Genomic DNA, 13334 nt, shown 5'->3' on the forward strand with positions numbered 1-13334 from the left:
GTATATGAAATATTAAAAAAAAAAAAACTTAGTGACATTATTCTTTAAGTACTGTGTGTCTATTTGAGATGTTTGGATTTAAATGCGTATTGTTGTTTTTAGCAGGTATAATGCCGGATTTCCACTGGGTATGAAATGACACAAATTTTAATCACAAATTAAGGCATTACAAAAACCGGTGTCATTACGGTAAATATACAAAAATGGTAGAAAATTATTCCAGGAACCGTAACGGTTATGATCTTTATAATAAAAATCATATTTTAAACGTAAAAATTCAATTAAAAAATTGACGGTGAAACTTATTCATTTGTTCTGTTTTCGTCGACGAATAATCGTTATTTTCATATTTTTATTTTGATAATACATTTTTTATCGTTACTTTTGTGTTTGTTTTATTATAGAAGATCTAAAAAACGGCGGAAAAAATAAAAATAAAAAATATCGATTATTTTTGATTTTTGTATAGTCGACATTCAACGATTATTCTTGATCGAAGTAAACAATTTTGCAATGATCTAAAAATAAAAGTCTTGATATTTAACGGTTTTCTTCGTTCCCTGAATTATTAGTAATTTTTGTCATTTCATTGCCTAGTGGAAATTCGGCATAAGGTCGTCATCAACTTTTAAGCTAAATTGTGTTTTTTTTTTTAGTTGTGGGAAAGCACTATGTATTCTTCTGCTATATAGTTTATATGTAAATAACATTTTTTTTAAGTGTACATATGTATGTATTTAGTAGATAGTTAATTTGTGGTAAGTTTTTTTTTGTTTTTAGTTCTATTGAGGTAGGTTCATCATCGAGCTTCGGTTGTTCTTCTATGTTTTGACAATGTTGTATTAATTTGTGCCATTTTTCAAATTTGCATTTCTTTTATTCTTTTTATAACACTTTGCATTTACTATTATTATTATTATTATTTCTTTTAATTTGATTAACAATAATAAATTAATTAAGTAACAGTCTCATTGTTGCATTTTGTGTTGTGTTTTATATTTATGTATGTAAGTAAGTACATATATAATAATTATTTTTTTTTCAATTTTTTTGCTTATTTTTTCATAATTTGAGCATAATAAGAGGCTTTTTGTTTGTTTTAAGTAAATGTGCCATTTTTTGGTGAGTTCGAGTTAGGTGTGCTTTTATTTTTTAAAGTTATTTAGTAACCAAGCTGAAGGTTAATTAAATTTAGAGAGTCGAATTAATAAAATTGAACGCTTTATCATTTGGATCGGTGACGATCAAAGAATGCCTTAAAAATCTTCTGCCTCGGTATCCGTTTTGGCCTTGACTGATTTCCATTGCTATGGAGAGCTTAATTAACGAAATGTGAGAAAAAATCGTCCTTGGCCGAATTGATTAGAAGTTGAGATGGGGGCAAGATATCCATACTAATTGAGTGTTACTAATGGAGTGTTAGTTGGCTTTAGGAATCGATCCATGATCCATGCAACATACAGAAATTTTATATAAAAAATTTCCAGATAATGCCCATGACAACTTGTTGAGAAACGAATAGATCAATGAAACTTTATACGTAAATTTGTTTTTGGTTGTTATCCAAATAATTACCATCTCGAACTCACTATTTTTTTTTGTTTGCTAATATTGGCAACGGATTTTGACTTAATATCTAAATGGGACTAACTAAAATTAAACTAAAATAACTTATAAATATAACCAATAAATTAGTTTTGCCTAACAACTGGGTGTTAATATTTGTCTTTAAATAACTATTAAACTACTTTACAATGAGTTTTTCAAAATGTATGTACACAAACGATATTCAAATTTTATAAAAAGAAAAAAAAACAATCAAATGTATACATTGCACGCGCTTTCATTCACGCTTCCTGTGGTGCACTCTCACATGCTTTCAAACCTTACGGTAATAATTTGAACTTTCACAAAATTTCTGCTTAAATAACTAATATTTACATAAAGTACAATAAATAAATCTTTAAACGACCATTCCCCTACATCACACCCAATTCCTTCTCTATATGTTTGTAAATCACCAAGATTATTTACACTACACCAGCGATCAGCTCGCTTGCTGCGTCAGCATATTAACCAGCTCGGTGCGGTCCATGTTGCTTAGCGTTTGCATGTCCATACCGAGCGCTGCCGCAACCGCCTCAATATTGAGTCCAAAAGAGGTAAGCAGCTCGAGAAAGCGCATCTCCTCGCCGGTTATCGGATTGGTGACCATCGGGCAGGAGTGATTACATTGCGGCCAACTGCAACGCTCGAGCAAACGCAGCGCGCATTTCTCCGGTACGCGTGGTACGCGATTATGTGCAGCGCTGTTGCCAGCGTTGTTGCGCGCGTGCTTTTTTTGCAACTCTAACTGCGTCGCTCCCTCTTCCAGCGGTTGTTCGTGTTGCAGTTCGCCTGCAAATTTGCCGGTGTGCTGTACCTTTAATTGTTGTTGCCGTTGTCGTTGCTCTTTGCGTTGCTTGCGCGACTTTTGGCCTGCGGGACGCTGCTTGCGCTCAGCACCTCCATTCGCGTGTTGCTTGTTGGGTCGTTGTTTTTTGTTGGGATGCTGCTGCTGTAACGCTGCTGCGTCCGTGTTGTCGTTAGGCGGCAAATTGTTACTATGTTTGCTCGCCGCACCTTCATTTCGTCGATGTTCGTGACGATTGCGATGGTTGTTGCGATTTCGCTGTTGTTGCTTGCGCAGACGCCTTTGTTGACGTTCATGACGTAGGCGACGTCGTTCTTCACGCTCCACTTTGGTCAAGCGCGGGCGTGCACCATTTTGTGGCTCGTTGTTGTTGGCTACTCTATTCTTATGTTGTGTGTGTCTGTGGTGCTTAGGCGGCGTTTGCTGTTCGGGGCGATGGCGCCGGCGCTCAGGCAGCGCCACATGCGTTTGTTGCTTATCGTTGTGACGCCGGCGTCGCGGGCGCGTAGAATGCTCCCAGCAGCGTAGCGCCGAAGGTAATGAAATATCATCGATTTTTATGTTGATCCAATCGCGTTTCGAAAGCACGGCGTGTCCGATGCAAGAAGGCGCAAATACGGCAGTGACATTGTCCAGGGAGGAACGCAGGGCGCCACCCATTTCGTGTATGTAGTTCCACTGTTGCGGTGTGACTGGTGCGCCTACATTGTCGGCGCGCATTTGCGCTTCATCGAAGAGCCATTGGAAGACGAAGAGTGGTGCTGTGAATGAGAGGTGAATAGAATTTTTAATTAACGTTTTGTGTAACTCAAGAAAAGGATTATTTTCTTACCATTTAGTGTCGGATACAATCGATAACCGAAGTAACAGCGCCATGGTTCCGCTGGGTACTGTTTGATGCATGCTTCGGGCAGCGAACCTTGCCACAATTTCCAACCCAGCCGCACTGCATCACTAGAGCCGACTGTAGCCGGCGTGTAGGGCTCGCGATCTAGAAACCAACCTGAGTCGCTTACACCGCGCACTGTTACCATTAATTTACGTTCCACCTGCAGATAGTTGGTAATGCGATCCAAATTGAGCATAACGCCCAAGCCACCAGCAGATGAGCCCACCAACAATAGCTCCGCACCTTGTACGCGTCCCAAGCCGAGTGGTATTAGTTCGGCAATCACCTGTCGTATTATTGTAGCGCCCATAAAGCGCCACTCGGCTGTCTCATCGATTGTGGCGCGTGTGCCCGACCATGAATCGCTGCTGCAGTATGGTACGAGCACATGGTTGGCATTATGCCAATAGGGATTCTCATTCGGCAGCGGTGAGAGTATGCCACCAACTGTAAGCATCGAAAAAAAACAAAAACAAAAATAGAAGTAAATAAAAATTTCCTTAAGCCGCAAATGCAGTCACTTTTACTCACCATCACGCGTTTCAGGCCATTGCGCTGACGTCATCAGATGGCGTAGTCGCAACCAACGCGCGCGACATGATCGCTTATCGTAACAATGCCAACCGCCTTCCAGGAATACAATCCATTTCTTCGAGTTGAGATTTTTGCGCAAATAAAAGCCAGCGCGCGAACCATCATTACAAGCTACTGTGGCATTGTTGAGAAAGACTAATTTTAGCGCGCGTCGACTTTCTACAGCAGGCGCTGGTTTATTTGTGCTACTCAAATCGAGCGAGTTCTTTTCGTACTCAGACATAAAAGGCGACGTCACCGTCGTGGCGTTGAGCAGGGAAGCGGATGAAGCGGCGTTGCCAAGTAGTGGTGCGGCGACAGGTGGTGTTGCCACTATGGCGGCCTTAGCAGTGCGACGCGCTGATGTGGAACGCGCGAGTACACTTGGTGGGTGTAGTGCGGTGAAGCAAAGCAATAGGAAAAGGCAGCGCAGGGCAAGCGATATGCTTTGTGTGCTAGGCGCCGAAAAGTAGGCAACGCTACGATGACGATGGCTGTAGTAGCTTTGGGTTGCTGTGGAACATGACTGAGCGGTTTGTGGATTGCATTTAAGACTTACCCTAGTTGTGCTGCATGTTGAGGCATGGTCTTGCTGCAAAAGAGAGAAGAGGAAACCGAAAAAATTAAGTAAAAATTATAAGATTGTCAAGGTAGAGTAGCGTAGAGATTCAAGAGCGCAAATGCAATGAAGAAGAGCGCGGAAAGGTAAGCTAAGAGCGTGGACACGCGTGAAAGAGCGCTGCTCATTAAAATAATTTGTAGTGAATGAGTTTCGTCGTGAAAGCCGGCAGGCGCTAGTAAACAACGTAAGCGGTTGTGGTCTATTTTTATAAAATTTTTTTATGTCTCGTCACGTTGTCGTTTTGTGTTCCCTCGCTTCCAATGGCTATACTAGGATACATATGTGTGTATGTAAATATCTGTACTTAGTTTATTTGGGAAGTCTCATCCATCACTTAAGTATACGCACACGCACAGTACAAACTACATACATTGCCTTCATCTCAATCTCCATCTTCTATTTGCTTTTTTATTTGATAATATTGTCTGCGTAATGTTGTTGTTGTTTGTTTTTGTTTTTCGTTTTTTGTTAAAGTTGCTATTGTTGCTTTCATATGATTGTTTCTTGTACGATGTTTTTTCCTACGCTTTGGCGGAAAAACTTGCTTTGATCAAAAATGCGAGCAAGAAGCTCTGCGCGATAAGATCAAAGAGGTTTACCGCCTCCTGAAAGAGATACTCGTACAAAGACAACATCAACAGCAACAGCAACAGCAACAACATCAACAGCCATAGCAGCAACAACAATAAACATATACATAAGAGCTACCAAAGCAATTACAACAAATGAATTGTAATGAAAATAAAAACAATAGCGGTGAAATGTTGCTTTATTTTTCTGCCAGTGGTCGCATGTCTGTATGTATGAAGTTGTTATTATTCTTGCGATATTTTGTATGTATGTACTTTAGGGTGGTCATTAAAATATATCAACTTCATGTTCTACGTACAAAGAAGAAAAAAAACGATTCCCGCGATAATTTCAAAAATTACATTTTTTTTATCACAAAAATTCGATTTTGACCAACTATTACTCAACACGTTTATGAGCTCATATGAATAAGTTTCAATAATATGTCAAATTTATGAGATTCCAATTAAAAATTTTGTCGTATTTTTGCGATTTAAAAAAATTTAAATTTTTCGAACCCTGGTAGCGGCTCATAGAACTTAGTTTGAAGTTTTGAAATATCCGTAGATGTATTTTTTGTACGTAGAAGAAAATAAATTGGGCGCCCAAAATTTCGTTGTTGATATTTTTAAGCACCACCCTAATGTAGTTGTTATTGTTGCGATATTTTGCTGCAAGCTGCATGCCGGACAACAGTTAAACGTCGAACTCGCCAACAGCTTTACTGCAACGTTTGGTACGTACATACATATGTATGTATGCATGTTGTTCATTTTTTATTTGTATGTGCCAGCATTTTTGCAAAGAAACACTGTCTACTACAATAACTGTAATTCATTGAGTTGCAATCCATTGCATATTACCGTCAATACATTTTAGTCGTTCAAGTGGAAGGCAATTTTTCGCTGTCATTTATTGAATGACGGAATTGCAGATGCGCATCATCGGGTCAGTGGGATGGTTGAAGGAGGCGAGCGACGCCTGGCAAATTTTTGTTTTTTTCCGATTTCGCTTTTTCTTGTTTTTTGGGCTTTTAAGTGTACAAGCAGTGCCAGTTACTCTCGAAATTCGGCCGTTTCTTTGTTGTTTTAACACTTCCGAAGCGGTTTAGTCTTCTTTTTAGTCGCCGTCTTCGTATTCGTCTGCGAATCGTATACATATTCGGTTTAGTATTAGGCTTCCTATTCCTCTTCGTATTCGTCGTCGTATTCTTCATCTTCGTATTCGTCCTTTTCTTCGTATTTGTCTTCGTCTTCGACTTAATGTCTTACCGTACTTTTGGAGAAATAAATATTATCTATAGTAAACTCACTTTGATATACGTGCTAGTATTTGTCTTTGTTTTCGTGTTCATCTTTCGTCGTCGTATTCAAAAATTTCTTTGGTTTGTCTACGTATTCGTATCCAACCTCGTCTTCGTATTCGTCTTTGTACTCATCTTCATCTTCATATTCGCGCTCGTATTAGCGATCGTGTTCGTAATCGTATTTGTGTTTATAAACGTTCTCCGCAATTTCTTCATGTCCCTATTCGTCTTCGTATTCGTATTGATCTTCCTATATTCTTCCGTTTCGTCTTCCCACTCGCATCCGTGTTCGTAACCTTTTTCTTACTCATCCCTCCATTTCTGTTCGTCTTCATATTTGCCTTGCTATTCCTGTTCGTATCTGTCTTTGTAGTCGTGCTCGTCTTAGTCGTCGCATTCGTCTTCGAATTCGAATGCGGCTGCTCTTCGTATCTGTCTTGGTATTGGTATTGGCAACCGTCTTCGTGTTCAAAAACAAAAATATCGGTCCAGCAGAAGATTTTATGTAGGCATATTTTTGAATACGAGTGGTAAAAGAGGGTGTTTTTTAACCTATCTATGTAGGCGTAGTACATTCTTCCAACGAAATTTAGGTTACATTTGATCTCGAGGTAATTTCTACTGACAACGAAGTTAAAGGCGTTATTTTCGCTGTACGAATTACACCATCGGAGTCCCTTTGCCGTAGTCATTTGGAAGATGGTGAGCTGTTTCTTCTTTGCTGAACTGTTATCCCAAAGGCTAGGGCTTGCAGATCAGTCAGCATTTTCGTGCGCCAAGCGAGCGTCTCCCAAGCTGGGTTATATGTTATATGGAAGGCAGTTAGTCTTCAACAATATAACACAGATCTGCCGTAAGAATTTTTACCGGCGTCGTCACAGGTCACTGTTCTATTGTACTGATACTTTAACGGTAGCAAATACTTATGAACTCTCTTAGCAAAAGCTGACACGATGAGAATGAGGAGGAATCGATCGATCACTTTCTGTGTCGATTTACGAACCGAGGCGACTCATACACTTGACATCACGCTACATCACCAGTCTTGCAGGGATATCGAGTGTGGAACGCTTAGATCTCCTCAATCAGTTATGCCGGACAGTTAGGCAAGAATTAAGGCCTTAGACTTATTTGGAAAGGCATTATGGCTTGTGGGAAACTGTAAAACTATTTTCAACCACTTGGGAGCCCACAACAAAGTGACGCTGTGTTGGGTCACGGCAAATAAAGGCAACGAAATGGCGGACTGACTCGCAAAACTTGGAGCCAGCATTCTCCCGCGCCTTTCTGAGGTGGAATCTCAAAATGCTGCCCACTGGCAGAGGTCAAAATAAATGAGATAATTAAAGAGATTCACAACTCCTACCTGACAGGACGCTGCAAGCTAAGATATCATTTCAGTAAATTGGGGGCCTTTTGTAGAGACGGACTACAGGTTTTTCGGGTTCGTAGAGGAAACCCCAGATAATATTCTATGTGACTGTCCACGTATCATGTATCGCAGACTTAAATACCTTGGGTAACGATTATCTTGTACATTCAAAGTTTGGCATATGGCCAAAATGCTCAAATTCTTTTCATCCTTTCTCAAAGGTGGTTTGGTGACGAACTGGTTTCGGCGTAGTCACCAATTCACTATCATTTTCGTTCTTTCTATTCCAAGTGTGCCGTAGTTGGATTCTGACTTTCTCAAAGGGAATTAAACTCGCGATTCTAAGCGACAGGAGGTTTAGGTCTCAAGCTCTCGCTCTCAAGTTCTCTCTTCTGCGTAAGCAGTGCCAAGGTTCGGGAGAGCTTAGTCAGCCGTCTTAAATTACAACAGTTACAAGCAACAAATTATAAAAAAATATAAACTTCTTGCGGACCGCGGGGTACGCTACGATAAATCAACAATTCAGCAGAGCGAAACAATAATAACAAATGCGACAGCAGAAAAACGTAGTCGAGTAGTCGAGTAGCGGCATTAGCGCTTTGATTTAACTTTCCGTAGCGTACCGCGACGCTTGATTTTACAGACCGAAAAAGAATAAAAACTCGGGAAGTTGTTCGCGGCAGCTGTTTTTTTTTGGTGTCTCTTTTCGCTACAACAATTGTGTTTGTGATGCTTTGTGTCATTGTTTAATTTCATTTGTTGTTGCGATTGTTGAGACTGTGCTGCTTGGCCGTGACTTTTTGCTAGTTGTTTACCTGCTATTACTAATATGCATCGTTAAAACACTTGTTTTCATAAAGCTTATTGTTATTGTTTTCACATTGCGTTCAATGACTTTTGTGTATTTGTATGCAATGTTTTCGGATATCCAATTGATTTTCGCAGCGGCGCGCAACAAAGCAACGCGCTTACATAGCTGATTAAAGTGGAAATAAAAGAAAATAAGTACCAAGTACAAGCGCTCGGCTTTATGTATTTTTGTTGAGTGCACAATAAAGTAAGCTGCATTAATATCGCGTCGCGCAGCGCCGAAAAATCAAAGACGAGTGCGCGCAGCATCTTAAGCAAAAAAAAGGAAAGAACCGAAATCGAAATCGAAATTGACTTTAGCCGAAAAATTGTGAACATATTTTTTATTCGAACGAACCAATTGAAAGGCCCAGACAACAAAATGGTCAACAACGATTACACATAAATAACAACCTCAACATGCAGGTGTGTGTGTGCGTGCACGCATAAAAAGCGAATATTAACGAGAAATGGGCGCGCGCGCACGCGCATAAAAAGCGTCCGATTGTGACCATATTGCTTTGTCGGCATGGAAATTTGTGTCGAATTGGGGTCAGGCGTACTGCGCGCCCGTGCATACAACAACGGCAACCAACACAATTGATCGATAACCAGCTGTGCGCTGTGCAGCAGTGCATCATGCGCACGTCGATTGCGTGAGGAATTGTACGCGGCATAGCAAACGAAATCTGTGAGCGCGCTCTTACCGCACCTATCCTCGCCAGTTCGCAGAATAAATGTGGAAAGGTAGAAAAAATCTCAGCTTGGCATATCAATCAACGCGCGTGTTTGACGCGCGCTACAAATTACCAGCTAGCAGCAGGCGTTGTCATAGCCTCAGTCACAGATGGATACTAGCCTTTTACTCCTACCGCTGTGGCGGCACAGTTGACACTGACACATCACCGCACAATCACTTATCACAGCGCGGAGCAGCTATGTTTACGAGCGCGTTGGCAATGATATCAACAGTCAGCAGCCCGCAATTGCAGCGTCTGTCAGTCAATCAGCCAGTCAGTCTAACTGTCAGCTACTGGAGAAAAGTGTGCGCATATGATGCGATCACAGCGCAGCAAAGCGCGCGCCAATAACTGTCATTGCGCGCAGCCGCATTCAATTCCGAGTACTCCTGCCGCCTTTAGTCCACTCACTAACCATCATTGTGCAGCGGCGCGCTGCGGCATGCGTTTCGCACGCGCTGTCCATTTTCGTTTCGCTATCGTCGCGCAATTCGCGGAAGCAGCTGACAACGGGTGGCAGCATCACAACAGCAACTGCCTGCCGCAAGACAGTGTATGTACGTGACAGATAGTCGTCAGGCGGCGTGCTACCAAAGAGTATCAAAGACAATCTGTTATCACAAGCGTACACTGTTGCCACAGCGGCTGGTTTTGGTTCAGCGCGGTCATGCGGCACTCAGGAATGCATTCGAATAATGCGCTCTACCTTTCGTCTGCTGCTTCTTATTCTTCTTCCGTCATCAGTCGCACTCACACTCAACGGCTTGTGTGTGATTGCTTGCTGCGCATGCCTTTGATCATAGCGATCATCAATAAATTACCGGATTCCTCAAAGTGTTTCGCCGACATGACAGTTGAGGTGCCTTGCAGCCAGTCAGTGCCAAGTGCCCAAGTGCCAACGAAATGAGCATTCATTCGATCGGCCAACCAGTTAACTAGGCTGCACAGACATCTCAGCTAGTACGTACTTATGTATTTATGTGGGTTTGAGTCAAACTACTTCGAGGTGTGTTGTTGGTCCAGTTCGAGCAGCAGCAACAGCAACAGCATCAGCAGTCGTAGAGTCAGTCATTGATGCAACGGTTCGCGTACAATCATGATGTAATTATTGTCAGTCAGTTAGCTGCTGTCAGTCCGTCAAACCAGCCAGCAGCCGGCAGCTAGTAGCAGTAATAAGCAAAAGCAACCGCCGCTTCATTCAAGTTGACAGCGCATCCTGCAAATTGCTCGTAGCTTAGCCAGCAAGCCGGTGGCTGTCACTAAGCGCAGCTGGTGGTGGTGATGCTGTCTAAAAAAAAACAACTGGCTTATAGCGCTGGTTTGTTTGTGCAGCTTTGCCAGTGGCATTTTAGCATAGTTTCGTTACACATTTCATTTATTTCCATTTGTAAGTGGATCAGAAATGCTACTGTGCGCCTTTTTCTATATTCACTGCGTCGGCAAATAAATGCCACAATGCAACCGCCACACTCCAAAGCTGAAAGCGTTAAATGTTGACGGCTACTGACGGTTGAATGCGGATGTTATTATTGTTATATGTCCATACATATTTCTTTAAGCGGCGGTGGCGACATTTCATTAGAGCTTTTACTATGTTTAGTTGGTATTGTGTCTTCGTGCCCGACACTGAGTGCGTTAATTTACCGTAGTACTTAGTTTGCACTTTTCTTATTCTAGTTCTGGTGTGCTTGAGCCTCAGACGTTTGAATACCATCAGCGAAAAATGATTTACATCCCCACCAGAGATGTAAATCACTGCAATCACTTTGATTTAGAATCTTTGAAGTTCCAATTAATGAATCAAATATTTGTGACTGCAATCAATGACTAAAGATTACAAAGTGAAGTCATTCGATTTTTCCTGTAACTCACTCATCATTAGTTATGTAACATTCTACGTGTTCTTAGCGAAAACAATATTCTATAGATTACAATTTTGATTAGTGTTTCGATAAATTTATCGATTACGGTATAGATAAATATATAAATTAAAAAATTAGTTACGATATTGCTGAATTTATTGTTAACTGTATGCATGATATCGTTAAAAGTATCGATACAAATTAATAAAAATATCGATAACGATATCTGTGAGTTTATGAATAAAAATATAGTATATAACTATATGTATGGTATCGGTAAAAGTATCGATAAAGATTAATAAAAATATCGATAACGATATCCGTGTGTATATGGATACAAATATAGTATACATAAATGTATGCATGATATCATTAAAGGTATCGATAAAAATGAATAAAAATATCGATAACGATATGTAAGAGTATATGGATAAAAATATAAGTAAGGACATCGATAACTACTTCTATCGATAACCATACCAGAGTATCTAAATAATAAGTATTATCGAATATCACACGGATGATGGTATCGGTTTACAAGTAATATGATTTATATTGGAAAAACTAAAGATTTTGTTTGATATTTCCTTATAAAAAAATAATACCGAGATGGTTTTCTTAAAAAATATTTTCATTACAAAATGTAGACGGCTGCCAAGGCCTACCGACACACATCCACTTGAGTAACGCTGAACTTAATAAAAAAATATATATATATACATATATATGTGTGCTCATAAAATCAATGATACTGCCACAAACGTTAAAATTTTTGTTTGAAAGAAATAATTAATCCTCAATTATCTGCTTTGATTTCATTTGAAATGACCAAAACGAATCGTAGCAATTATGTTTGGTTATAAATATTATAAGCAAACAAATACAACTTTGAGAGATCCATCAAAGTGCCTTTGAACTGCCTACACAGCCGACACAAAAAGAAAAGTATAATGATCATACAGACACAGATCCAGACACACAAATACATTTCTAATTGAATAGGGTAGACTAACAAACAATTAAAGCGCCTAAGAACCCTACAGGGAAAACTGAATTTCTGAGTATTCGGAACTAACTAGTGCTCTCTGGTCTCATATGAATCATATAAATAAGATTAAGATTAAGAATTAAATTAACATTTAAGTTGAGGTTCAGATTACAATTAATACTAAGATTAAGATTAAGATTAAGAATGAGATTAATATTAGGATAAAAATTATAGAATTAAGACTAAGATTAAAATAGATATTAAGATTAGGAATAAGATTAAGAATTAAATTAAGATTAAAGTGAAGACTGAAATTAAGAATTAGATTACGATTAACATTAAATATAAGACTCAGATTAAGTTTTAGATTAAGGTTAAGATTAAGATTTAGGTTTAGATTAAGATTTAGATTAAGATTAGGATTAAAATTATTGAATTAAGACTAAGATTCAAATAGATAGTAAGATTAGGAATAAGATTAAGAATTAAATTAAGATTTAAGTGAATACTGAGATTAAGAATTAGATTACGATTAACATTAAATATAAGACTCAGATTAAGTTTTAGATTAAGGTTAAGATTAAGATTTAGATTAAGGTTAAGATTAAGATTAAGATTAAAATTAAGATTAAAATAATTGTTGATTATTAGCGAGAAAAATACTCATTTAGTTTCACTTCAGTCGCGCCTGAGTTCCACACACAGTTTTTTTTTTTTAGCGTCAGTGTTTTCACATTTTTCTTTAAATCTCATTTATTTCTTTACCTCTCGTCACTGCCGTCCGACGTCACAGCATATCGACGCGTCGACATTGTCTACAACTACAACTTTGACTATGTAGCTCATTTAGTGGTGCGTAAATAACCAACGAAATCATTTCAAATCTTCAATCGAATCAGGCAAGCTTTGATCTTGCCGCCGCGCCGCTACTTGGCCGGTTATGCGAGTATAGCCGATCAGACGACTAGCCGACAGTTTATAGGCCGCATGCGCCAAATTAATCTCGTCAATAAAAACAATAACAAAACCAAACACAAAAATAAAATAATTAATCGGCAAAAAAAAGCAACACTTCAAAAGGCGGAAAACAAAAGCAAACAAAACAAAAAACACAATCTAATTTACTTACCGAGTTTGTTTGACGAAGAAA

At 39.4% G+C, this 13334-nt stretch overlaps 1 protein-coding gene across 1 annotated transcript in view; it reads right to left on the reverse strand.

The window, feature by feature from the left end:
• Positions 1-1061: 1061 nt before the first annotated feature.
• Notum (palmitoleoyl-protein carboxylesterase notum) overlaps positions 1062-13334 on the reverse strand; it is a 28261-nt gene continuing 15988 nt past the window's right edge. The window contains exons 2-4 of the mRNA XM_017619146.1: positions 3834-4467; positions 3246-3749; positions 1062-3174 (exon numbers count right to left, since the gene is read on the reverse strand). Coding sequence (XP_017474635.1) covers positions 2048-3174; positions 3246-3749; positions 3834-4467 — 2265 coding nt within the window. The 3' untranslated portion in view covers positions 1062-2047. The remainder of the gene's footprint in view (positions 3175-3245; positions 3750-3833; positions 4468-13334) is intronic.

Source organism: Rhagoletis zephyria, unplaced genomic scaffold, assembly GCF_001687245.7.
Source record: "Rhagoletis zephyria isolate East Lansing unplaced genomic scaffold, Rhagoletis_zephyria_1.1 Rzeph_scaffold_00035, whole genome shotgun sequence".
Classification (NCBI taxonomy): domain Eukaryota; kingdom Metazoa; phylum Arthropoda; class Insecta; order Diptera; family Tephritidae; genus Rhagoletis; species Rhagoletis zephyria.